At 46.5% G+C, this 27,880-nt stretch overlaps 1 protein-coding gene across 2 annotated transcripts; it reads right to left on the bottom strand.

Moving 5' to 3' along the window:
• Nucleotides 1–232: 232 nt before the first annotated feature.
• Nucleotides 233–27,880, bottom strand: LOC115082219 (LYR motif-containing protein 2-like). Of its 2 annotated transcripts, none has more exons than XM_029586473.1 (3): nucleotides 27,695–27,880; nucleotides 5,234–5,374; nucleotides 233–576 (listed from the first exon to the last, which is right to left on the bottom strand). In XM_029586473.1, exons 1-3 carry the CDS (start codon nucleotides 27,737–27,739, stop codon nucleotides 496–498), a joined length of 267 nt encoding a protein of 88 aa, XP_029442333.1. In that variant the 5' UTR covers nucleotides 27,740–27,880; the 3' UTR covers nucleotides 233–495. The 2 variants fall into 2 exon arrangements, with proteins under 2 accessions (XP_029442333.1, XP_029442334.1); XM_029586474.1 differs by lacking the exon at nucleotides 27,695–27,880 and adding an exon at nucleotides 27,412–27,531.

Here is a 27,880-nt window from a genome sequence, read left to right as displayed (position 1 = left end):
ACACATAGTGAATCAGGTGCCCAAATTTAGGAGCTCATGATTTTTTTGAATATTGGTCTCTGAATATTGTTCTCCATATGTATTTCTGAACTGTGCATGGAGGTACAATTTTTTTTTTCGATGCAGTCAGTAATATCTATTTTGTTGATGAAGGTTCTCTGATCAGCACTTACTGCTAACTCCATAAACAGAATTGCTGGAGAAAAGAGAAATCACAGGGATGTAAAGTTAATAATAATGAAAAGAATTCTCTGTTTTATTTGATTTAAGCTGATATATTTTTATGCCATTAACTGCTAATAAGAGCAGCTACTCTAGAACACTCACTGGATTTGTATGCATCCAGATTAGCAAAAGTACTGTGCCTAGATCTGCGCAAGACAGCATTCCTCAGGCTAGGACATCAGAGGATGGGGGATTTAGCCTGAGGGGACTTCACAGAAGTAGATGGAGCACTGGGACACTCTGGAGGGACCCATCCCTCTCTGAGGACCTTCAAGACTTGGCCAGCTGCAGCGACCTCTCCAGCTCTTGCAGCTGTAGATTCCCCTGAGTGATCATCATCCGAATCACAGCCTGGAAAGCAAAAAAAAAGAAGATGTTTCAGTCCACTGCCACTTGCACTAGGGCTGTCAGCAGCAACTACTGTGATCTGAACGTCAGTGGAAGATAATCCGTGCAGCTGCCTCGTCCTTCTCATATGTGTTGCCTCAACATATTCACACAAACAGCTTTACCTTTGGTACGGCAACTATGCCTTCACTTAAACCACTCCATTTCACCTCAGTGGGAAACAAACAGGCCTGACTGCTGACCACAGAGTGAACTAAATATAATATCCCCTCTCACCCTCTTTCCTCTATCCAAACAATCCCCCACTCCCAGCCTTCAGGTATTCCCAAGTTAGAAAATTACCAAAAAAAAGGCACCCCCCTCTCTCACAATTGTCTGTAAACTACCATGGACATATTTACAGGTCGATCCAGTAAAGTGTGCTCCGTCGGAGCGCACTGTCACCCTGCTCTGGACGCGTGTTTTCCCTTACCCCTTATTCAGTAAGGGGAGGAAAACACGCGGCCCACCTGCGGCACCTAATAGCGCCCTCAACATGCAAATGCATGTTGATGGCCCTATTAGGTATTCCTGAGCGATCCAGTAAGTAAAATGTGCAGCCAAGCCGCACATTTTACTCTAAGAAATTAGCGCCGCCCAAAGGTCGGCGCTAATTTCTTCCGGCGCCAGGGAAGTGCACAGAAAAGCAGTAAAAACTGCTTTTCTGTGCACCCTCCGACTTAATATCATAGCGATATTAAGTTGGAGGTCCCCAAAAGTAAAAAAAAGTAAAAAAAAAAATAAAAAAATTTTGAATTCGGCCCGCGGCTGTCGGGCCGAAAACCGGACGCTCAATTTTGCCGGCGTCCGGTTTCCGAGCCCGTGGCTGTCAGCGGGCTCGAGAACCGACGCCGGCAAAATTGAGCGTCGGCTGTCAAACCCGCTGACAGCCGCCGCTCCAGGCCAAAAGGAGGCGCTAGGGACGCGCTAGTGTCCCTAGCGCCTCTTTTTCCTCGTTTGCACCGCGTCGCCTAATTTAAATACTGGATCGCGCGCACCGGCGAGGGGCCGGTGCGCGCGCCGGGAGAGCGGGCGTTAGTCCGCTCTCCCACGGACTTTACTGGATCGAGCTGTTAGTTGGCTGCTGACCCTAAGTATGGATTTAGTGGCCGTGCTGATGCCATGCCATTTCCTACCCCCAGCAAACCTCCAAGATCTGTGCGACGCCCCTGGATCTTGGCTCTAGTGGTGATCCTCAAAAGGCAGAAAGTGAGGGGCCAAAACCTGTGCTTACAGGTCCCACCCCCCCCCCCTTCATGGAAGTCTATGAACGGTTAGTCCCCACACTCGCTGTGCTTTGACGTTCGCCACTGGAGCTGAGGTCCGGGGTCAGTGGCGTAGCCAGAACTGATATTTTGGCAGGGCCGAAGGTTAACCTAGGTGGGCACTAGGCAGAGGGTTGTGAGCATGCTAGTTATACTGTTATCAATAAACTCTTCTCAGTCTCTGCCACAATGTCCCACTCTACCCCTTTAAGACAGAGAGAGAGAGAGAGAGACTGCAGGAGGTGAGGAATTGAATGAGAGACTGCTGGGCCATGACTCCCATCCCTCACTCTGTCCTCAGTAGTCTCTCCACCAATTCCTGCTCGTTTCAAGCAGTCTCGTTCTCTCTCAAGTCTCAACCCCCCTTCCCCTTTTTCCATTAGGAAAGGAGTGGCCAACTCCAGTCCTCAAGAGCCACAAACAGGCCAGGTTTTCAGGATATCCACAATGAATATGCATGAGATAGATCTGCATGCAGATCTATCTTATCTATATTCATTGTGGATATCCTAAAGACCTGGCCTATTTTTGGCTCTCGGACTCTGAGTTTGCCACCCCTGCCTTACGACCTATCCTGTCCCTAGCAGTTTCTCTCTCAAATCCCCTTCCCATTCTGCTTTTGTCTTAACTGAGCACACTGCTGAGTCTTCCCAGAGGTGTTATTTGCTATTTAGCAGACTCAGTAATTGGATCAAGAAGGACCCTGCCAAAAGTTTGGAAACAGTGAAACTAATCGTCATCATTCTCCCATCCCTCTGGGAATGATCCTGTAAAAACTCTTAATTAATCATATTTTTAAATTTAAAACGTTAAATGAATATTCAAATTCTGGTATCACTTCAGTAACAGCAACACAAACTCTCTCCCCTGCCAGACGCATCATAAAGTAATACAAAACCACACATAGCCTATAGAGCAAACTTAGCATCCGGTAACAGCACTGACTCCCAAACTCTCACAGTGAGGACCCAGGGTCTGTGCTGCCTCTTTCGCTGCCCTGTGCAAACCATTACCACGTTGTCTCCCATGCAACCTCTCTCTTTGGCTTCCGAGTGACTGGACATTGCTTAGCGGGGACCAATGCAGTTGGGTTATAGCAGGCTACCAGATTTCTGATGGACGAATCTGGGGCATTTGTTTTCTGCAGTACCAACAGCGAGCAAGCTCTGGGGTCATGGGGGAAGGGGATGGAGGAGAGGCTGGTCCAGTGGACTTTCCCCACAAAAACTTAGTAATCTACCCTCTAAAAATATGAAAAAGTACAAATTTGGTTACCACAAAATATTTCATACCCAGTATATAAGCCTCAGGACTGCAAGGTATGTCCTGTATACAAGAAAACTAATGATGCACCAGAGAAAGTCAACTCAGCAAACAACATCCTACTAATCCCAAAATACAGATTTTGTGTAGGAGACATGTTCAAATGACAGACTTTGAACTGGTTCCCAGACTATTTTACAATAACCAGTTAATATTGTCCAGCCAGGCTCCAGGATACTCAGCCTTTACAGACTGGCCCAGCTGTGTGCCACAGGCCTGTGCACAAGGCACAGCTTGCACAGTGGGTGAATATTACAATGGGCTCTAGAACATTAATCACTTCCTGATGAGAAAAAAATGAACAAGCCAGGCTGCTACAGATCCCTACACAGACCCTGCACGCTTTCAGAATCCATCACTTCAGTCACACCCACAGAACACAGATAGACCCTCATCAAATATTGAATAAGGGACCACAAACTAGAAATAAAAATATATAGACAAGAATTCTGAGAATTGCAGCTTTGGAGATTTAGAAACAGAAATGCATTTCCTCCTGTGCTGAGCAAAATATAAAGCTATCAGAGATGTATATTCATAATACTGATATATTCCAATCACTAAATTAACAATAAAATAATCTTTTCTATGTTTGACTGGGCATTTTATTTTTATAATCATGTTGGTCCCGGAGTGTGTCCTACTCCTCCCACTGAATCTGCCCTCCCCCACCCACAATTTCATCTTAATTCCTGATTCCCATTCCCCCTTTCGTTCTCTGAGTCCACATTCTTTCCCCCATCCCAAACCTCACCCAATATAGGTTCCAGCTCCCCTACCAATCCCCCAATTTCTTATTCTCCTATGGAAACCCCCACCAAACCAGAGTCCCCATTGTCCCCTGGAGACCCATCTCCCCCCAATCCCCGAGTCCTCACTTCTCCATCAATTCTTGTGCACCTATTGTCCTCACGACTCCTCTTCTCCCTTCCTTCCTAATCTCCGAGACCCCGTGAACAGAGCAGCCCCCTCCTGGATAACAGCATTGCCTGTGGCTGTCTGTGCTGCTGACCAGTGCCACTCTCATGGAAGAAACACGAGAGGAGGGTCTATATATGGGTCCTCTCCTTCTTTTTCCCCACAGCTCCTTCCCAGTCTCTTCCTCCTCACCCCATAGCTGCTATACATCCCATTGCCCCTTTTCTCTCCTAATCCTCCTCCATGACTTCTCTCCCTCCCTCCACTCATATGACTCTCTCTAGTGCTCCCTCATGTTCCCACATGCTCCTTTCCTCTTCCCCATCTATGCCCACCACCCTATGGCTCTTAGTCTGTTGTTAATTCTGATTCCCCTCGCTCTACAAATCTCTTCCCAACTTCTCTCCTCCCTATTCCCTTAATAGCTTCTTCCCCTGCAAAATCAGCCCCTTCCTCTGCTCAGCTTTTGTGCTTCCTCCAGGGTAGGTCCATTTGGCAGCTGTAGCAACAGGAACAGAAAAGAAATCCAGCCCAGGGTCTGAAGCCAGTCCTGTATACACAGGCAGGCCCTGCAATGGCCCCACCCCCCTCCTCATGCATGTGCTTCCTGTAAACAAGAAAATTCATGCAAGGGAATGAGGCTGCTGCAGTGCCGGCCAGTGGGTGCGGGCGGGCGGGCTCCAGGCCCAGGATCTCTTTCCTCTTGGGATGGGCTTGGCTGAAGATCTCCGCAGGGTTCTGCTCAGTTTTAGAAGCAGTGCATTCGCAGATTTCTTCTGTCTTCTGCTAGCCCCGGACACTTGATTGGGTCTGACTCAAGTGGTTGGGCCACGGCCCACTAAGGTGCACCCGTAGCTATGCCACTGCCCGGGGGAGGAGGCAGTGGTGGTCACAGTGGAAGGGGCACCTTCTAACGTCTGGGGCAGGATTGCAAGGCTGTGACAGGAAATTTGCCGCTGTAGGCCTGTGTGTAAACCCAGGCCTGTAAACCACAGAATAAAAGAAAATTACAGGAATCAATGTTTTGGTTTCAGGTTTGTTTTGATTTTTTTTTTGGGGGGGGGGGGGGCAACTGGGGTCCTGTTCTCAAACTTCCTTCTCCACCCATTGCTCACTTCTTCCGTGGCTCCTTTATTCCTTTTGAACTCTTCTTCAGCCCATTTCTTCACGTACTGGCGGTCGCCTTCATTTGGTATCTGACGAGTGGTCCGTAAGATCCTTCTGTACAAACCAAGAACTTGCCGCCTAAGCAGAAACTGAAAGATAAACTGCACTTAAACAGCGTAGCAGAGTAAATGATGGCAGATAAAGATCAACTGTCCCACCCATTTTCCCCAGCTGAGAAGCTTCCTAGCCGGTTTTCTATGAGCATATAAACTCCCATACACAAACCAACACTTGCCCCTTCTTTTCTGCCCCCGTACTTTCTTCTAATCTCTCAACCCCCTTCCCACCTCTACCCCAAGCACGTCCTGCCATAGGGCTGGCCTCCACCACCTCTGTTAGCAGGCCATCTCGCCTTCCTCTTTGATTCTTACAAGACCAATATCTTAATCCAACACCTGGCTCCCCTACCAGTTTTATTACCAAGTTTTGCAATAATCCACACAGTCACCAAACTTAGGCCTGAGTGCGTCAAGCTGCAATGTTTTTTCGCAGGAGGGAGTCCCACTATCGCAGGAGGAGGGGTGTGCAGCCGTGACAGTGGGCCCTCCCCCCCCCCAAAATAAAACATCGAGACTGTATCACCATGTTGTTCTGTCTCATGGCAAAACACTGAAAGGCAAAACAACGTGGCCTTGCTCCTTACCATGCGATGGCGGCCCCAACTGGACCTAGCCCGGGCCCAGTCAGCCCCATTTTCCAATGGGGCAAGGTCCAGGCACTGGCACTCCCTAGTCCTGGGCCCCTCCGCTGGATATTAATCTGATACTGGAGGTAATGGGGTGCGGGAGGAAGGTTCAGGGGGTGGGGATGGTCACCACTAGACTCCCACAAGGATATTTTGGACTTGGGGAGGTCTGGGGTGGGAGAAGGAAGAGGGTTAGGTTTCCCCGTTACACCAACAGTTTTATTTTTCATTTGGGGAGGGGGGATACACATTTATTATATGTTGACAGGGTTGAGGGGGGAGCGGCCATCACGTGAACAGACGATTTTTTTTTATAGTTTGGATGTTGGGGCCACCACTCGAGGTGGCCCTGGGGTGAAGAGGAGGGGGGGTCAGGTTTGACCCCAAATATTTTTTTTTTGTACTATTTGTCACGTTTTATTTTTGGTTCCAGGCCCTAACATGAGAGCACTGGGACCTGCGTTAGAGTCTCGCTGCTCCCATGTTAGAGTACCATTTTCCAAGGAGCTGTAACTAAATTAATGTGGCTGACAACTTTCTAAGTCGGGCGCAGTAATTTATTTACATGATATTACCTATGCATGAGCTGCTTTGCATGGACTTGCAAAATTCACGCATGCAAATCCCATGCAAGCAGCCCACTGGCACAGGGGCGAGAACCTAGGCAAACATGTATATCATGTGATATTGCCATAATAGGGTTATATCACGCAATATATGCTATTTAATGCACGTTATAGCCTCACCACGGCTTGATGCATTACCCTATTAGTGAGACTGTTGTCTAAATTAAACATCTGGCATCCCCATACTCATTTATGTTACTCCATGCAGGTCGCCTCAGTGCTTCTCTCCCATCCTGGGTAGACGAGCATATAAAATCCTATACCTAATCTCACATTCCAGCCCATCTTTAATCTTACCATGTAATAATCTAACCAGCTTCCTAAACTACTGAAGTTGTTGCCCAGACATCCGGCCTTCTAGCTCCCTGTGAAGGCCTGCACAGCACCCGGCCACCACCAACTTGTAACATCTCTTTGCAAAATTCAAAAATATGAGGTGCGCATTTCCCAAAACTGACAGAGAAACTAAAAGACTCACACAAAAGAATGAGAAAGTATAATCATCCAGTAAACAGCAGATATATCAGCAAAAATGTTGGTTCCTGTCTCCAGACCAGAAACATAATCTAACCACAAAATTGTGCAATTGGTTTAGGCTTTCTTTACAGTAAAGTACCACAGGAGTGACTAATGCGCCCAACAATGGTGTCCATCTATGTTCTTTTTCACATCTGCATGTGTGGACAGTTTATGCACATAAAATTCCTGCTTGCAAGGATTTAGGCTTCTCAAAAACTGGACCCTGCTTTTGCTTGAGGTTGCTGTGACAACTTGCTCATGTGGCCATCCTCTGGATGGAAGTTGTTTTTGCAGCTGCACTTGAGAGGCCCTGTAGAACTGAATTTCGCAGAAAGGACAATGTTGGAAGTGCACTTCTTTGTACGAGACATACGGGCCGGGCCGGGCAGCTTCTTTGCTTTTTTTTTTTTTTTCTCTCACAGGCGACTTTATCGGGAAACCAGGAGACCAAAACAACTGGTTTCCCTGGGGAGGGAAGATGAGACCTATGGAGGCTATCGTCCCGTTGGGTCCCCACCCCGGCCCAGGCTCCTAGGGAAAACGACTTTTAGGGAAGGCCGTTGCCATAGGGCCCCCTCTTACACTGCTGGACCGGCGACATCTGTGCTCCTTCCCTTCTGCTGGAGGCAGAGACTACTGACTTCCTCTCTGTTGGGCCAGCCTTTATGGTAGTGACGTCAGAGAGGAAGCTTTCGCACTCTGCTCCTATCTGCTGGTGGGAGGGAGAATCCCACAGGTTACGGGTCTGGCAGAACGAAGAAGAAACACATATTTCCCCCCCAACAGCTGTAGCACCCACACACACTCCCCAAAGCATATAAACCCAATATCCCAAGCACACCCACATCCCAATCAGGGGCTGAAGTACATACAACCCCCCCTCCTCAAATGCACATGGATCAAAGCACAAGTCAGGTTCAAGCTTCAGAGGAAGAGGCTGCAGCACACTGCACCGTCACTCTCCTTCTCAGTCATTAGTGGATGGAATGGAAAGGGATAAGAGGGGTTTTGTTTCAGGTAGGGGTGGTGGTGGTGGTGAGGGAGGGCTGAGTAGATGAGATTCCCTTACAAATAAATGCTGGTGGTAAAATAAATAAATAAATTTAAAAAAAAGGCCTTTGGAGTACACAATTTCCAGTCTTGCTGCTGTCCTTTCTATTTTTAGTTTTTTTTTAGTTTCTAATCATATTGCGGTCGGTGTGCAGAAAGTTGGCAGGAAGTTGAGTTACCAGAGTAAAGCCGTGTGCATAACGTTACTCGGATCTTCCCACATAAGCCTGCCACTGACTATGCTCTGAGAAAATCACGTGCAGAACTCTACCTGGATAACTTTAGGACTGCTATTTTACCAGACCACACTAAAGTGCTTACATTTAGCCAGAGAGCACTCATTCAGGCCGATGCAATATCAGCGCGCGGAAAACGGGCGCTCATGATTGAGTGCTCGCTCTCCTAACGGGCGCCGATTTGACTGCTCCGGGTCGCCCGATGCAAAATGCAAATGGGCTGCCGCGGTGAAAAGGAGGCGCTAGGGGAAATCGTGCGCCTCTAGCGCCTCCTCAGCAATGGGCGCCCGGGAGAGGTGGCTGTCAGTCAGCAGGTTAGTAAAAGGGACACTCGTTAATTGAGCGTAACTTTTCCTATCCTGACTGCCGGCACACTTTTTTAAATATATTTTTTATCTCACTTCTTTTTTCAGTTTCTCCGACTTAATATCGCCATGATATTAAATCGGAGGAACTACAGAAAAGCAGTATTTTTTTTTGCTTTTCTGTCAACTTTAGGGGCTTCTTAGAACTTAACACTTGCTCCGGGACAGGCGTTAATTTTCAGGAGTAAAAATGTGCTTGTCTGCGCACTTTTTTTTTTTTTTTTTTGCATTGAGAGGTAATAGTTAATAGCCTCATCAACATGAATGTACACGTGATGAGCAGCATTATTTATTTATTTATTTATTTCGGTGCTTTTATATACCGAGGTTTAGCAGTTAGCCTTCACCCCGGTTTACAGTAGAACAGCTTATTACATCGAAACCAGGACATGGAACATCGAGTGGTAGAGAATACATCGAACTGGTAACAGAGAAACATAGAACAAAACTTAAATGCTTGAACAGGGTCGCGGCGTGTTTAACTTAAACTTTGCATTGCAGGAAAGCACTGGGAGGTGGGTTCACAGAGAGCAAAAGAACAAGGTACAAAGTACAAAACTCTAGTGTAGCTTATTGAGTTCATCTAGGAAGGGAAGTTCTGGAGGAGGGGTAATGACATTTAGCCCACGCCATCTCTGAAAGTTTGGCTAAATAACCAGGTTTTCAGTTCTTTTTTGAAGGATTTGCAGTCGAATATCGATCTTAGGTATTGAGGTAAGGTGTTCCATAAGATTGGGCCTGCAATTGAGAAGGCTCTGTTTCTTGTACTTGTGAGTTTCGCTGTTGGGAGTGATGGTATGTCGAGAAGTAATTTGCTTGCAGATCTGGTGTGACGTTGAGGTTTTTGTTGAAGTTATCATGTTGCTGAGTGTGTTGTTCTCCGTTTTGTATAAGGCGTTGTGCACTATAGTTAGGGTCTTGAATTTGATCCGTTGTTTGATTGGGAGCCAGTGAAGACTTTTTAGCACAGGGGTGATGTGTTCCGACTTTTTTTTGCCTGTTAGGATTCTGGCTGCGGCATTTTGTAGTAGCTGGAGTGGTCTTTACTGATTAGCTTCGTAGGGGGGTGGACATGCTAATCACCTTATTGAATAAGGGGATGTGGATGGGCATCCAATCATGGGTTAATCAGTGTGCTCGGCTGAGTGCACTGTATTGCATTGGCCCGAATCAGCACTCACAGGCTAAAGATTAGGTCTTCCTTCTGAACTGCCTTCAGTGCTGTCTCTTTTGGGCGGGTAACAAAATACTCAGCCAAAACTGACATGGTTTTTTTTTTTTGGGGGGGGGGTTAGAAAAAGGAGGGGATAATTTAGACTCTGAACATTAGTTTGGCTGACTCTCAAAATTATCTCGACAAGTCTTTTGAATATCAACGTCTTTACTGATTACTTTGGCCACACGCATACAATCTGTCATGCCAATACATTTCCTTGTATGTGAAAATTAGTGGCCAGAGCCAAACCAGAAGGGAGCTGGTGCAGCATACATATTACTGCAGTTAGAAGCACTGCCATTCCAGCATTTCTACTTTTAAGATCTGTTTGTATTTGGGTGGGCCTAGATCCTGATAGCAGGGTATAGGGAATTACCTTACACTGGATACTTATCCTGGGGGAATCCTGCGCAAAAGAATTTAGAATTCTGCATACAAAAAAAACTTAAAATTCTGCAAACTTTATATTGGTCAAATAACACAATGTACATGACAGTCTTTAAGTAATTACATTTTAAATTAATACAGAAAAAAAGTTATTACTTAGAGATGCAGAATTTTAAATATTTTGAGCAGAATTTCCCTAGAAATTCACAATAAGAGTGTCCCTTCCATACTCTCTCCCTGCTCTCCTGGCCACTTTGCCCTCTCAAGCCCCAACTCCTCCACCTGCCAGTATCTCTCCCCTCCACCTCTAGGCTCAACCCCTTCCACTCTATCGCCAGTCCCAGAGTTTGATCCCGTTCTCAATACTGCCCCTCACACAGGCTCCCTCTGCCCCTCCCTCTCTCACACACATTCTCCCTCTCTCTAGTACACATACACACACCCTCATACAGGCTCCCTCACTTTCTCGCAAACACACACATCTCCTCATACAGGCATACACACCCACACAAGCTCCCTTTCTCTCTCACACATACATCCTCACACAGGCTACCTATGTCTCTCTCTCATGCACCCCTTCACACAGGCTCTGTCTCACACATACACAATTCCTTCACACAGGCTAGCATCCTTGTATACACACAATCCCTTTTTCATACACACACGCTCCCAATCTCTCACACACATGCACACTCCTTCACAATCTCCTCACATAGGCTCCCTCTCTCTGGCAACCTCGCTCAAGCACCCTCCCTCTGCTCTCTCACCTCCCTTTTATGCTCCGCAGTAGTGCAGAATTCCCCCAGGACTAGATATTTTACTTTGAGGCTCCTTTTCCTTCAAATGCATTTGCAAATACTACGCCTGGAGGAATCCTGCACTACTGAACAGTGCAGAATTCTCCTCCTATGCAGAATTTATGTTTTTCAGACAGAATTTGGGAGAAAGGCCCATCCCACTCGCAACAAAGATCAGCAGGCCCAGCTTGAGTGGCAAGAAAACTTGTGAGCTTGTGTGAGAGATAGGAAGTGTGTGTGCCGACAGAGAGGGAGACTGTGTGAAGGGAAGGGAAGGGGGGGGGGGGGCGTTGAGCGCATGTGTGTGTGTATGAGAGAGAGAGAGAGGGAGTCTGCATGAGGGAGGGGTCAAGTGGACGACTTGGGGGGTGGAAATAGAATGTAAGGGGTTGAGCCTGGAGGGAGAGGGGAGATAGTGGAAAATGGAAGAGTTAGGGCCTAAGAAGGAAGAGTGAAAGAGGTCTGGCCAGAGGAGTAGAAAGAGAGTGTGGAGGAAACATTCTTACAATGTACTTCTAGGGGAATTCTGCTCAAAATATTTAAAAAACTCTGCATCTTTGAGTAATAACTTTTCTGTATTGCATTTTACATTCATTACTTAAAGACTGATATATATTTGTTACTTTAGCTAATATAAAGTACATAGAATTTACATTTTTTGTGTGTAGAATTTCACATCTTTGGTTGCAGAATTCCCACAGGAGTAAAATACGATGCAGCTAAAGGGCTGTAAACAGAGCACTGCCTGGGCTGAGGGAGGAGGTGTATCCTAAAGGATTAGGAGCAAGGGGGAATTCCTGGAACAGGAGTCAAAGCCTCCCCTCCAGGGCCGGCTCTCGGCTGACACCCTGTGCAGAAACTGAAATCGTCCATCCCCGGAGAAAAACCAATAATAATATTAACTTATTTATCTGCAAAATATGTTCAAGATAAACATCTCAAACAGAAAACAAAGTAAGTGGAAATAAACAATGACCCCCCCCCCCTCACCCCCAAAAATAAGGTACATGTGCATTTAAATGAGTCTTATTAATATGAAGACACCCTAGACCGGCCTCCTCTTTCGCTTCTCATCTGCCACAAATAACTGCACGACATTAATGTTTGGGAGGTCAAAGGCCGCAGCTTTTATTCCACATTCAGTACCAGAGCCAAATAACATGGCAATAACTGTACCCAAATGAAGCTAATTCCAACCAGCCCTGGTAGCTTAACTGCCACAACCGCCACGTCAAGACTACCCCCAAGTCTCACTACCGCCACAGCCAGCGAGGAGCCAAAATATCCGCCAGGCTGAACCCAGCCCACGACGCATCACCTCCACCGGGGACTCCAAACACTAAAGCTTTCCTCTCCTCCAGCCGTGGCAACAAAATGAGTCCTTAGGCCAGAAAGTAACAGCCAAGACGATCAGCCCAAATAGCCTTGAAAACGTATGCTCGATGAATGGGGGGGAGGGCAAGGGGAAAAAGCAGAAAAAAATCGGAAGGGGAGGAGGAAGGCTTATAATATATCAGCCACCTGAGGGGGAGGGGGGGTTGCCGGCTAACCAAAAAGGGGGCCCACGTGCGGAGGAGCCAATAGCAGCATGCAATGCACACTGTCTAGGCAACTCAGGTGGACCTATAGTGGGTGGGGGGGGGGGGGGATTGAATTATTTAAAACCTCCAATCCCTAATTCAGTTTCATATCTCCCAGATTGGGGGGGGGGGGGGAATTATAAACGTACCTCCCGGCCATAAGAACATAAGAACATAAGAAAATGCCATACTGGGTCAGACCAAGGGTCCATCAAGCCCAGCATCCTGTTTCCAACAGTGGCCAATCCAGGCCATAAGAACCTGGCAAGTACCCAAAAACTAAGTCTATTCCATGTAACCATTGCTAATGGCAGTGGCTATTCTCTAAGTGAACTTAATAGCAGGTAATGGACTTCTCCTCCAAGAACTTATCCAATCCTTTTTTAAACACAGCTATACTAACTGCACGAACCACATTCTCTGGCAACAAATTCCAGAGTTTAATTGTGCGTTGAGTAAAAAAGAACTTTCTCCGATTAGTTTTAAATGTGCCCCATGCTAACTTCATGGAGTGTCCCCTAGTCCTTCTACTATTCGAAAGAGTAAATAACCGATTCACATCTACCCGTTCTAGACCTCTCATGATTTTAAACACCTCTATCATATCCCCCCTCAGTCGTCTCTTCTCCAAGCTGAAAAGTCCTAACCTCTTTAGTCTTTCCTCATAGGGGAGTTGTTCCATTCCCCTTATCATTTTGGTAGCCCTTCTCTGTACCTTCTCCATCGCAATTATATCTTTTTTGAGATGCGGCGACCAGAATTGTACACAGTATTCAAGGTGCGGCCTCACCATGGAGCGATACAGAGGCATTATGACATTTTCCGTTTTATTCATCATTCCTTTTCTAATAATTCCCAACATTCTGTTTGCTTTTTTGACTGCCGCAGCACACTGAACCGACGATTTCAATGTGTTATCCACTATGACACCTAGATCTCTTTCTTGGGTTGTAGCACCTAATATGGAACCCAACATCGTGTAATTATAGCATGGGTTATTTTTCCCTATATGCATCACCTTGCACTTATCCACATTAAATTTCATCTGCCATTTGGATGCCCAATTTTCCAGTCTCACAAGGTCTTCCTGCAATTTATCACAATCTGCTTGTGATTTAACTACTCTGCACAATTTTGTGTCATCTGCAAATTTGATTATCTCACTCGTCGTATTTCTTTCCAGATCATTTATAAATATATTGAACAGTAAGGGTCCCAATACAGATCCCAATACAGATCCCTGAGGCACTCCACTGTCCACTTCCCTTCCAGTCAGGGGTCCACATTATTTCGGCAGCCCGGGACAAGCCTGAGCTTGCCCCCCTTACAATCAATCTTCTGGCTGGTGCTGAGGTACTGTTAACACTTTCTTAATTAACTTAAATTAAATGAATGGACAGTGCCCATTATCCAAGAGGTTCTCTATTCTGTTTACCTAAATCATAGCAGCTGCAGCAGCAGTTTGCCAGCTTCCCTGCCCCCCTCACCACCACCATCACCCACCAAGCAGCGGCAGCTCAGTGGCCTCTCTAGGCAGATGTATCTGAGGAGGCAATGATGGGGAAAGTATGGAGGGGGCACGCCAAAATGACATTTAATGCCACATATCACGTTCACTCCCACAGCAGAGCCCCCAGCCTTTAAACTGGCTCTTAAAAACACTACAAGAAGAAGTTGTAAAGGCCTTCTATGTAATAAAGAAAACCCTGGCCAGTTTCCACCACCCAGTAAAATTACCATTAGAATCATTTGATAGCATCACCCAAACAATTCTGTAGGAAAGTGAAATCTGGAGCCTATACATGATAGGACAGAATCTCAATACACTTCCAGTTCCCTAACACACACGCCATAGCCACAGAAATTCCCCAAACAGGTATAGAGCTCAGATCTACATACAAAAATAAAAAAATTCATATTCTGGTATTATCTCAATAACACCACAAACTTTTTCCATCAGCAGAAACTCTGTGCTGCAACACAAAATCCTGCAAAAAAATACATGCTTAGCACCTATGTAGCAAACTTTCCACACCAGAACATCTCCCAGGATTCAAATAGCAACAACCCTACCTATGAGAAAGCAGCACTGCAAATATTACAGCAGGCACTGGAACACCAATACACCTCCTATTAGGAAAACAGAAGCTAGGCTGCTATAGAGCCCTCCATAAAAATTACTAGCAGAATACGTAACATCAGTCACACATGCAAAACACAGACAAATCCTCACTAAATACAGAAGAGACACAATAAAGTATAAACAGAAACAAGCAGACAAAAACCTATATTTTCCCAAACATCAATTGAATATTTCAAAATAGCAGGCACACCAAATAAAACCCATTAAACTAGTAAAGTAAAAATATCCCCCAAGCTCTATCAGGCTGATGCAATATCGGCACGGGGAAAACGGATGCTCATGAGTGAGCGCAGGGATCTCCCAACACGTGCCGACTGACCTCTCCAGGGCACCCGATTTAATATTTAAACCGGCTGCCGCAGTAAAAAAGGAGGCACTGGGGAAACTGCACACCCCTAGCGCCACCTTGGCAGTGGGAGCCCAGGAGAGGTCGGCTGTCAGCCGGTTAGGAAAATGGATGCTCAATTTTACGACGGGGAGTGTTTGTGTAAAAATGTAGGAGTTAGGGCTTGAGAAGGCAGAGTGAAAGAGGACTGGCCAGAGGAGTAGAGAGTGAGAAGCACAGTGTACTTCTAGAGGAATTCTGCTCAAAATATTTAAAACTCTGCATCTTTGAGTAATAACTTTTCTGTATTTCATTTTCCATTAATTACTCAAAGACTGTGATGTATATTGTGTTATTTTGGCTAACATAAAGTACGTAGAGTTTATATTTTTTGTGTGTAGAATTTCACATATTCATGTGCAGAATTCCCACAGGAGTAAAATACGATGCAGCTAAAGGGCTGTAAACAGAGCACCGCCTGGGGTGAGGCAGGAGGTGTGACCTAAAGGATTAGGAGCAAGGGGGAATTCCTGGAACAGGAGTCAAAGCCTCCCCTCCAGGGCTGGCTCTAGGCTGACACCCTGTACAGAAACTGAAATCATCCATCCCCGGATAAAACCAATAATAATATTAACTTATTTATCTGCAAAATATGTTCAAAAAAATAACAACCAAGACAATCAGCACAAATAACTATGAAAAAATATGCCTGATGAATGGGGGAGGGCAGGCAGGTAGGGCAAGGGGAAAAAGAAGAAAAAATTGAGAAGGGGAGGATGAAGGTACATTCAGTACCAGAGCAAAATAACATGGCAATAATGGTATCCAATTAAGCCAATCCCAACCAGCAAGTCAAGACTACCCCCAAGTCTCACTACCAACAAGTTCCTTAACCTCAGGCACCCACATACCAAATAAAACCCATTAAAGCTAGTAAGGTAAAAATATCCCCCGCGCTCTATCAGCCAATGCAATATTGACACGGGGAAAATGGATGCTCACGAGTGAGCGCCCGCTCTCTCAAAGCGCGCCGACTGACTTCTCCAGGGCGCCCGATTTAATATTTAAATCAGCTGCCGCAGTTAAAAAAGAGGCACTGAGGAAATTGCACACTTTTTTTTTTTTTTTTTGAATCGGGGGAGAATAGCTAATAGCCTCATCAACATACATTTGCATGTAATGAGCGCTATTAGCTTCGTGGAGTGTGTGTGTGTGTGGGGGGGAGGGACGACACACGTTTTGGACACACTAATCCCCTTCTAGCATAAGGGGTTGTGGACGCGCATCCAACCAAGGGTTACCAGTGCGCTCAGCTGAGTGCACTGTATTGCGTCAGCCTGTATACCTGGGATTATTGTGGATTAGTCTGGAGGAGGTGGGTTTGTGCACAAACTTTCTTTGTACTCTTATACACACATGCTTTCACAAATATTCATTTTCATGGACACTCATGTGCTCACACATGCTCACGCTCTTTCAGATGCTGACTCACATGTGCATACCCAGACACATGCTCTCAAATGCTCCGACACACACTGTACCTGACAGACACGCTCACAGACACATTCATAACTCACATTTGCACACATGCTCATTGACCACGCACACAGACACACTCTCACGCACGCCTTCACAAACACACTAACTCACATGCGCACATGCTCTCTCAGATGCTCACAGACATTCCCTGAATCACATACTCTCTCATACAGATGCACACAAAAATGCTCTCAAATGCTCCCTGACACACACACACTCGCTGCCCGACTCACATACGCCCACCCATGCTCCCTGATTCACACATGTGCTCTCTCATTTTTCCCTCTCTCCATAAAACAAAAAAACATTTTTACTTACATTGGGGATCAGGGTGGGGGCGGGATTCAGACATGGTGGCCCCAAAGAATTAGACCTGGGTTGGCTCTCTGCTGCTGCTCCTTTGGCATGGGAAGGGAGGGGGTGCAATGGTGTTTTTTTTTTTAATTATTATATTTTGCTGCAGCCAGCATGAGGGGAGCTGATAGTTGAGAGAAGCGGTGAGGCAAGGGCCAACTGCCGAAGGTCTCTGCAATGCCCCCCATCAGTACTCAGAGGTAGAAGCAGGTGGGAGGCCTATGGAGCTGTTGCTGCTTCTGCCGTCGCCGTGAAAATGCTGCTGCTGGGTCTAGTATTACTCATAGCGGCTCCGTGCAAGGGGCCGCTGCAACCAACAAACAGCCCCACTGGCGGCGGTGACTTCTTTTTAAGACCCAGTTTTCTCTTTCGCCATTCCTTCATTATCCAAAGCCTCTTTTGCTACAATAATCCGCATTGTGATCTCCAAAACAAAGCATCCCACTGTGGCTCTGCTTCTGCAGGGAGGGGATGGGGGGAGGAGAAGGAGCATACAGCAAGAGGCTGCAGTCAGGTCTGACTTGGGCAGGGGCAGTATTTTTGATAGGTTGCTGATTGCAGCTGCGGCCTTCATCCTGAGGTCACACCCTCAGAGCCAAAGTGAAAGTTCAGAGAAGGCACAGCACTTGTTAGAGGGAGCACCTTTAGTCATGGTACCCTGTGCAACTGCACGGTTGCACCCCCCCAAAGCCAGCTATGCTCCCCTCTCCTTGACTGCGTATAACCTTGAGCTCTTTATTTTCTTGCTGTTTTATTTTTTTTTTACGCTGAATCTGTCTTCAGTATTGTCTGTAAATATGCTTTGATGAAAATTCTGTAGAATATAAACCCGCAATAAAAAAAAAAAAGGATGCTGGGCAGTACTGTTACTTTCGTATATGCATCAATGTAAAACAGAAAGACAAAACTTTGGTGCTGGAGGACCACAAACAGGCCTGGTTTCCAGGGTAACAACAAGAAGTACTCATGAGATACATGAGCATAGGTTTGCTGTAAGAAACAGGATGATTTGCATACATAGTGGTTTCACACAATTAAGTGCAAAATGAATTCCAACTAAAATTTAAAGTAATAGTAGGTCAATTACACGTCCTGGCAAACGAATCAGGTACAGTTACTTGTCATGTGCTGATGAAAATCCTGCTTTGTACTTGGAAGGGAAGTCTCCCATGAAAGCTCCTCAGGAATTTAAAAAGTTAGAGGATAGAAGGCAGTTTCCTATTGTGGATTGGTAACTGGTTAAAAGACAGGAAGCAGAGGGTAGGACTGCATGGTCAATTTTCCAAATGGCGAAAGGTCATTATCATCACAGGGATCTGTACTGGGACCTGTGCTGTTTAACATTCATAAATGATCTGGAAAAGGGAATGAGTGAAGTACATATCTGGTGGGGAAACCAACTTATATTCTGCCCAAAATGAGGACTGGGCTCTTGTCAAATAAGCCTTCAGCTTGGGTGGCACTTGTCTGCATGCTAAAATGTGGGTGTAATGTTTGGATGGTCTCGCGACCAGCTGCACTCATCCAAATGCCGCGAAGCCAGGCTTGCAGCATGGGCCCCGCCATTGCTTCCCTCTGACACCGGATGCCATTCCCTAGGTACGTGTGCCAAAACAAATAGTCTCCGCGGTGGGAACAGCAGAGATGGCGCTCCCAGATGACGTCAGTGCGGCTGGGGATTTAAACGCCAGCTGCGATCCCAGCCAGCACCTCAGCAACAGGTCCACCTGCCATGCCTAGTTGCCTGCACTACATGTTGCTTCCTTGTTCCTGCCTTTGCTTGCTCCTGTTCTTCTCCGTCTCTCCCTGTCCTAGTTCTTTGCCTCCCTTCTTCTCAGACTGCTTCTCGGATCTTGACCTTTGCCTGGATATCGATGCTGTCTGATCTCCGCTGCCCTGACCTTTGTCTGGATACCAGCGCTGCCCAATCCCCGCTGCCCTGACCGTGACCTGGTTGCTGACTCCTCCTGACCGCTCTTCCTTGGCACCCTCACCTAAGTCCTGCCGGCCTCAGAACTCAAGGGCTCAATCTGCGGGGGAGGTGGAGAAGAGGCTGGTAAAGTTGAAGCCTAGCTTCCTGTTCCAGGTCAGGCGAGTCTGCCTACTGTCAGTGGAGGCCCAGTTGGTTCGCAAGCTGGGCAGCACCAATTTCTCCATAGCTGAAGGGCTCACATTCCGTAACAGTAGGCTGCCACGATAGTTTCCTTGATCCATCTTGCGATAGACGATTTGGATGCTGACTGGCCCTTCTTCTGGCCCCACCCCCCCCAACAGTACAAACATTCTGGCCAATTTCCTGAAGTCATTTGTAACCTTAAGGCAGGGGTCAGGAACCTTTTTGGCTGAGAGAGCCATAAACGCCACATATTTTAAAATGTAATTCCATGAGAGCCATACAATATGTTTAAAACTAAATACAAGTAAATGTGTGCATTTTATGTAAGATCACACTTTTAATGTACAATAAGTCTCTGAAAATATTACACCAGGCCTTAAGACATCAATACATCTCCTATTAGGAAAACGGACCAAGTCAGGCTGCTATAGAGTCCTACACAGAAACAACACGCCAGCAGAAAACCTCACCTGAATCACGTGCTGACCCTCACCTAACATAGAATAAAGAAACCAAAACGCATAACAAGAAGCATGCAGAAAAAACTGAATTGGAAACTGCAACAAGCCAGTGTAACAAAGGATAAAAAGAAACATCACCCATCCTTATAAAACAAATCAAGAAATATAAAATCATCAGCAGTAAAACTGTACTAACAAAAAGAACATATTTCGAAACAGCTGATGAGTGGAATATCCAATAATTAAAAACTCATATAAAACATTTCCAGATACCAACAAAATATTTCAAAATAGCAGACACAAAGATCCAGTAATGAAAAATAATAAGGATACAAAAATTTTTTTGCTCTGCATACCTGGGAACGTTTGATATCCAGGTGTCCTGAGATTGTTCTGAATTAGCAGGAGGCGGGGTGGTTTGCTTGGAACTTTCTCCTCTCTCAGTCACATACCAGCGCTCTCTCTCACACTGGCTCTCAGTTACACACCTATATACACATGCTCTCAGTCACTCACATATACACATGCTTTTTCTCTCTCACTTATATAGGCTCTTAATTACACATTTACACACATGCTGTCTATCTTTTCACGCTTACACACACACACACAGGCTTTCAATCACATAAATACATGCTGTCTTTTTCTCTCACACACAGACTCTCATTCACATGCTTACAAACATGTCCTCTCTTTCTCTCATTTACACACAGGCTCTCAATCACATACTCACATGCTCCCTCACCTAAATCAGCTCTCAATCACACACAGACACATATGATCTCTCTCTTACTTATACACACAGGCTCTTAATCATACATACACATGATCTCTCTCACACACAAAGGATCTCAATCATACACACATACTCTTTCACACAAACAGGTTTTCAATCACAAACTTACACATACAGGTTCTCAATCATACACTTACATTCATGCTCTCTCTGTCTCTCACAGACAGGCTCTCAATCACAGACATACTCTCTTTCACATACACAGGCTCTCAATCATTCACATACATGCAATCTCTCACTCACACACACAGGATCTCAAACACACATGCTTGCTCGCTCATTCACTCTCTCTCTCCCCCACCCCCACCCCGGGAACTCGCGGCAGCAGCCTCCTCCCAACGCTAACCTCCTTCATTTTCAGCCCTCGTGGAGGCGAAGGCGGAGTCCCATTGGCCACGTTTGAAACTCTCCATTTTCCTCCGAGCCGCGCTGCAGTCTTCTTCCCGTCGGATACTAGCGTGGCCTCTTCTTCCCGCGCAGGCACCCGATGCTCACCACTTCCTCTTCCGGGCCGCAGGAAGAAGAGGGCACCGGCGTGCTCTCTTCTTCCCGCGGCCCGGAAGAGGAAGTGGTGAGCATCGGGTGCCTGCACGGGAAGAAGAGGCCCGTGCAGGCACCCGATGACTCCCGCGTTGGCACCCGGCTGACACCCGATGACTCCCGCGCAGGCACCCGGCTGACACCCGATGACTCCCGCGCAGGCACCCGGCTGACTCCAGTCGTGCCGCTGCCGGCGTGCTCTCTTCTCCTCCCCCGCCCCCCGCGGCCCGGAAGAGGAATTGGTGAGCATCGGGTGCCTGCGCGGAAGAAGAGACCACGCTATGTGGTCTCTTCTTCCCGCGCAGGCACCCGATGCTCTCCACTTCCTCTTCCGGGCCGCGGGGGTGGGGAGGAGAAGAGAGCACGCCGGTGCCGCTGACTCCAGCTGTCCTGCCGCGTTCCGCCCGGGCTGACAGTATTTTAAGCCCGGGCGGCGGAGGACCGGGGAGCAGCTGGGTCAGCGGGGAACCGCGAAGTGTGGCGACACTTGTCTGCGAGCCAGATGCAGCCCTCAAAAGAGCCGTATCTGGCTCGCGAGCCATGGGTTCCCGACCCCTGCCTTAAGGTATCATAGCAAAAACCTCCTGACATTCAACGGGTGAAGGCTTCTTTTTGATTCCACATCCTCTGCCTTCCTAAATGTGAGTAGAGATGGAGGAGAAGTCCATTACCTATTAATCAAGTTCACTTAGAAAATAGCCACTGCTATTACTGGCATCAGTAGCATGGGATACACTTAGTTTTTAGGTACGTTCCAGGTACTTGTAGCCTGGATTGGCCACTGTTGGAAACAGGATGCTGGGCTTGATGGACCCTTGGTCTGACCCAGTATGGCATGTTCTTATGTTCTCAAGGTTACCGGAAGAGAAGCCCAGAGGCTTTGCAAGGAGAGGCAACTGGAGACAGTGGCCCTGCAAGACTGGAAGATTGGGCATCCAAATGGCAGACAATTTAAGGTGGACAAATGCAAGGTGATGCATATAGGGAAAAATAATCCATGCTGTAGTTACATGATGTTAAATTTCATATTAGGAGTTACCACCTAGGAAAAAGATCTATGCGTTATAGTGGATAATACATTGAAATCGTCGGCTCAGTGTGCTGCGGTGGTCAAAAAAGCAAACATAATGTTAGGAATTATTAGGAAGGGAATGGTTAATAGAACGGAAAATGTCATAATGCCTCTGAATCGCTCCATGGTGAGACCGCACCTTGAATATTGTGTACAATTCTGGTCGCTGCATCTCAAAAAAGATATAATTGCACTGGAGAAGGTACAGAGAAGGGCGACCAAAATGATAAAGGGAATGGAACAATTCCCCTATGAGGAATGGCTAAAGAGGTTCGACATCAGAATAGCTGGCTCTCTCATCTGGATTAGGCAGCTTGAAAGGTGGCTTGGCTCTTGACAGTAAGTAGATTTGCCAGGTAGGTTGTCCAGCTAGCTTCTGGCCAGCCAGTCATGCATGCAGTTCTTTCCAAGTTCTTTAAGAAAACATCCAGGTCTTCCCTTGACTTCATTTTAAGCAACACTGGAGGCACTGGGGCTGTCCGTATTGCAGTAGCTTGCATTGCTTGGGCCATCTATGTCAATGACCACTGCTGCTAGTTCAACGTTCCCAACTGCTGCCCATACCATTCGTGTATGGTTTTAATCCATTTCTGGAGCTACTATAGCCCTTCCACGAGGGTCTGTAGTAAATCATATCATGTTAGTTAACTGGCTCCAATCACATGAAAGCCTTCTTGCAGGGCTCTTCCCTCTTCAGAAGTACATACACAACAAATCTTTCCTTCAAGGAGGAAACAAAACATAAAAAAAACCTTACCTGTTTGGCTCTGACTCACAGTACAATGTCCTCTCCCCAGGCGGAGCTACTCCTCCTTAGCCTGCTGTAAAATCTCCGGCTGCAGCCAGGCCCCAGGAGAGGAAAATAAACATTTTTCCCTTCTTTTCCTTCCCTTTTTACCATGGTTCTCTGCCTGTCTACGACTTAGCACAGAAACTCCACTCCTAACATCATATATGACACCATGAGCTGTCTATGGCTGGCCAGAGAATAGATTCAGGCTAGACTATGGCTCTTTGCTCTTTTTATTACTTGAAGGAAATCAAATAGAAACAATGCTGCTTACCTTAGCAGCTTTCAAAAGCAAAAATACAGCAATGTGTAATTTACAGCTTGTCCGTATTGGCCTTCCCTCGGATTATGTCTCTTCCCCTGGGGCCCCCTATTCTCCCTGGGCCTAGCTTCTTATCCCCTTCTAAGGAAAACGCCCTTAGTACAAAACTCTCTTCCTGTCTGTGGCTTAAGGTGGACCAGGTAAATGCCTGGTCTCGGGCCTTTAAGAAGGGTCTATCATACACTCCTTTACAGCCCCCTCTAGAGATCACAGATCCTCCTAACTGGCTCTTCTTTCCACTCCTCTGGCCTCAGCCAGACTATCCTGCACCAAACTTCGGACCTTCAGCTGTTATGCACCAAAGGTCTGGAACATGCTCCCATTAACTCTACACTTGGAGCCCCGGTACCTCACTTTCAGGAAAGAAGCTAAAGCATGGCTTTTTAGCCAAGCATTCCCAATATAAACCTTCTGTCCAACAACTTGATTACCTCAGAGGTACCCCTACCCTACAACCACAATGAAGAACCTAACTGCGTGTCTGTCTCAACAGTTATTGTCTTTTAACTATTGTAACCTGCTTTAATTCTGCTGTAATCCGCTTTGAGACCATGCTTGATAAAATGTTCAATATCAAATGCAATAAATATATCAACAGACCAAATAAAACAGACCGATACACAAAAGGATCACCTCAAACAGAGGAGAAAAATCAGGGTACAAAAAAGCCTTCTTAAATCGATGTGCTTTCAGTAATGCCTTGAAACTTTTAATAGAAGATAACAGATGCAATTCCTGTGGAAGTGAGCACCATAGGATAGGCGCTGCCCCACAAAAAGCCCTTTTGTCAATCGGGCATGGCGAACAGCGGGAACGTTAAGCCAGCCTTTCTTGAGATGATCGCAGCGATCGTGCCAGGTTATAAATATACAATATAGCGTTAAGCCCAAGGAAAGGAGTCACGTGCAAGGAGCTTATACACAAGTATTGCAACCTTATACGTCACCTGCCATTCCATTGGTAACCCGTGAAGATGGCATAATACTGGGGAAACATGATCTCTCATAGCACAGCCAGGTATCAGGTGGGCTGCTGGATTTTGTAGAATTTGTAGGGTTCATAGAAATGTAGTAGGCAAGGCAAGATATAAGGCATTGCAATAGTCCAATAAAGGAATTATTAAATATTGTATGAACATCCTCACCCTTACGTGGTTTTAAGCTACACAAACCACGTAACTTAAAACATTCTGCCTCAATAACAAATCTAATTTGCTCCCTAAAAGTTAGACCAGAATCAATGATATCTAAGCTCTTTACTTCATCGGACAACTGTACATCGACTTCTCAATCTTCAAAGAGGGAGGTGTAACAATAGAGCTAGCTCAATGAATCATTAAAAGCTCTATTTTTGACAGACTGAAGCAGTGGCTGAACTAAGGGGATAGTGGGGGTGCGGTCCATCCTGGGTGCCAACTGGGAGGGGGAGGGAACTATCGAGAGGAAAGTCAGTGGCCATGAGTGGAACGCATCCCACTCACAGCAGAAGTAGCAGGCTGCTGGCCCACAAGCGGTGGAAGCAGGGCCAGTGGAAGCACTAGGTGGACTAGGCAGTCCCCTAGTGCGCCATGTATCTTGGGGCTGCAACTGCATAGCTTTTTCTTCTTCCCACCCACGCAGCCCAGAAGAGGAAACGGTCCTTAAAGATAAGAAGAAGTAAATGCCATGCAGTTGCGGCCCAAAGCAGGAAGAAGACCAGCGCAGGAAGACTATCAGTGTCCCGGGTCATCACAGGAAGAGGCAGCAATGGTGTTTGAGTGCACTTGGAGCAGCAACAGCGCTGCAGCCCACTTCCCACTGCAGGTACAGGAAGCAGAGCCGCACCAGCCCCTGCGGCCTCAAGAAAAATGAAGAGTCACCGTCTGTCACAGGGGTTGAAGTAGGAAGCTGCTACTGTGCTTCTAATCGGGAGCGGGATAGAAAGTGAGAGAGAATGTGTTTGTGTGTGTTTGTGTGTCAGAGCATGTATGTGTAGGTGTGTACGTGTCTATGAGAGCATTTCCGTGACTGTGACAGCATGTCAGTGTCTATCTGAGAGCATGTGGGTGTGTATGAGAGAGGAGAGAAAGATTGTGAGCAACAACCTCTCTCCTCTCCCCTGCTAATCCAGACAATCTCAGGGTATCAGGAAATCAAAAGATCCCAGATGCGGAAAGCAGGGGTTTTTCCACTGTTGCACTGCATATATAGTTTGGCTTTAACGGCTATTAATCAAGTTTACTTAGGGAATAGCCACTGCTATTAATTGCATCAGTAGCATAGGATCTTCTTAGTGTTTGGATAATTGCCAGGTTCTTGTGGCCTGGTTTGGCCTCTGTTGGAAACAGGATGCATGGCAATTTCTTATGTTCTTGTTGCAGTTTACAATCCAATTTTTGTCTGCAAGTTTGCATTACTACTTTATAAACATTTTATTCTGCATTTGGTGAAGGTCTGTATTTTGCATGTGTGACTCAGCCGACTTATTCTGATAGTGTGTAGGTCCTGTGTAGGGATCTATAGCAGCTTGGCTTTTTCTGTTTTCCTAATAGCAGGTGTATTGGTGTTTTAGGGCTTGGTGTAATAATTGCAGTATTGCCTTTTCATAAGTAGGGCTGTTAGTGTTTGAGTGCTGGCAGTTACTGCAGTTTTGGAATGGAAGATTTACTATATTGAAATTGTAATTCAGTTTACTTGTGGCTTTCTGAGGACCCATACCCCTCACACATTACAATAAACTCAATACCAATTCCAAGGCTCTTTTTTACTTTTTTGCAGGGTTTTACAACACTGCATGTAATTATAATAAACATGATGTAAGTGATATTTTTACCCGAGAAGACTGTACTTTAAATATTCATGTAAAATCTATTATTATAAAGGCATAATATTTAATTATGTGTGGGGAGAGTTTGACCAGGGTGGGGTGGGGCACTAAGCTGTAAATTTCACCTAGGGCACCTAATACCCTTGCACCAGCCCTGGGTGGAAGACTGTGAAGACAGTGGCTGGATAGTCACAGGCAGCTGAAAAGGGAGAGGGCCAGAATGACCGCACGGGAGCCTATGTGATTGAGAGAGGAAGGGGCGAGTGTGTGCATTTCTGTCAGTAAGAGACTGGGAGAATGCGTATGGGAGGGAGGGTGTGTATTTGTAAGAGGGAGCCTGTATAAAAGGGAGTGTAAGTGTGAGGGAGGGAGCTTGTGTGCAGGGGTGTGTGAAAGAGAGAGAGAAAGAAAGAGGGGAACCGGAGATCACTTGGGTGGGGGGAGAGAAGTGAACTTTGGGGGCGGGGTGCCAAAGGAAGTATCCATCCCGGGTGCCAAAAATTCTAGGTATGCCAGTGGATTTAAGACCAGTTTGTTGTGTGTCAGCCATTGCCATTGCCTAATAGCTGCCACAGAAGAGATCAAAGCTGAAGAACTGGCCCTTGACAAATCAAGCTGAATGTAAAACTATATGTCATCGGCATACAGTCGGTACGCTGAGCACAACCCAGCCAGCACTTTGCAAATTGGTGACATGTAAATATTAAATAATGCCGACTGGGCTGAGCCCTACAGAAAATCAAAGCTGGCTGGATGCCAGCAGGAACAATTTTGTTATATATATATATATATATATATACTCTCTGGAGGGTGTATCTGTTAGGAACTTGGGTGCATATGTACATGCCAGCACACATGTCCACCCCACCAGTTACTGACCAGCACATGCATATACTTTGGAATTATCTTTCCATGTGGACATATGGTGGGTGGTACATGTGCACCGCACTGAAGACATGCTCCTGCTTTACACCAGATGCCACTAGACTGAATTGAGGTGGGAGGCAGGAGGTTTATAATAGCGAGCCCTGGGGAAGACGGACTGGAAGGCTCCTGAGAGACGAGTAGGAAAGGGAGAAGGGGCTGATTACTTGATTTAGATTAGACAGGAAAGAGCTGAGAGTGCTGGAATCAAGCTGTGGGGAGGGTGGCAAATATCTTGGGCAAAGAGGATGAGGGGGTCGGAGTGTGTCTATGCCTTGGGCAAAGGCGATGAGAAGGGGTTGAAGTGTGGAGATATCAGGCCGGGGCGTGGGTTGGAAGGTGCTGCGGTCAGGGTAGGAGGATAAAGGGAGTGCTGGAGTCAGGCTCGGGAGGAGGGGAGTAGTACTGGGTTTTGCTGAGGGCATCGGGGAATTTCTTGGATAGCAGATATTTGTTTTTAACCGATTACTACACTTACAAATTGTCGTTCCAATAGTTTCCTGACTGTGAATGTCATGGGCATGAAATAGCTCGGCTCGGTTCTTTCCGTGGGCAGGCTCTTGAGCAGCCGCTTCTCTGACTTTTAAACTGGAGGGGGGAGTGAGATCAGGCTGAAGCGGGGCTTGAGCTGCACCCACATACACCCAGCAAGAAGGAGGGCAGAAAAGGAGCAGGCGAGTGGCATTTATCAGATCTCGGGTCTTACAGCAGCGGCACGATCGCCTAGCACAGATTATTATAACCGTGAATAATGCAGGTACCTGTTTCAGGCTGAGAACTGTTGGAGGCAGTTTAGATGTTGCCATAATGCCAAATTACTTTTAAGAACGGAAGAGGCACCATCTTTTAACTGAGCCGACGCTGCCGGTGTCTGCTGCGCTACAGCACAGCATGGTCTCTGCCTGCCTGCGCGAACGTGTGGGAGCAGAGCTCGTCAGCGTCCCCTG

The sequence above is a fragment of the Rhinatrema bivittatum genome, unplaced genomic scaffold (assembly GCF_901001135.1).
Source record: "Rhinatrema bivittatum unplaced genomic scaffold, aRhiBiv1.1, whole genome shotgun sequence".
NCBI lineage: Eukaryota > Metazoa > Chordata > Amphibia > Gymnophiona > Rhinatrematidae > Rhinatrema > Rhinatrema bivittatum.
Note: the sequence above shows the minus strand (reverse complement) of the source record. Positions and strands in the feature narration are given on the sequence as shown.

Excerpts from the sequence above, each read along its gene's own strand:
- LOC115082219 (XM_029586473.1), bottom strand. The coding sequence starts at position 27,739 with ATGGCAACATCTAAACTGCCTCCAACAGTTCTCAGCCTGAAACAG. Across the intron at positions 5,375-27,694 it reads CAGTTCTCAGCCTGAAACAG|TTTCTGCTTAGGCGGCAAGT; the intron begins GTACCTGCATTA and ends TTTATCTTTCAG. Across the intron at positions 577-5,233 it reads ATAAAGGAGCCACGGAAGAA|GCTGTGATTCGGATGATGAT; the intron begins GTGAGCAATGGG and ends TTTGCTTTCCAG.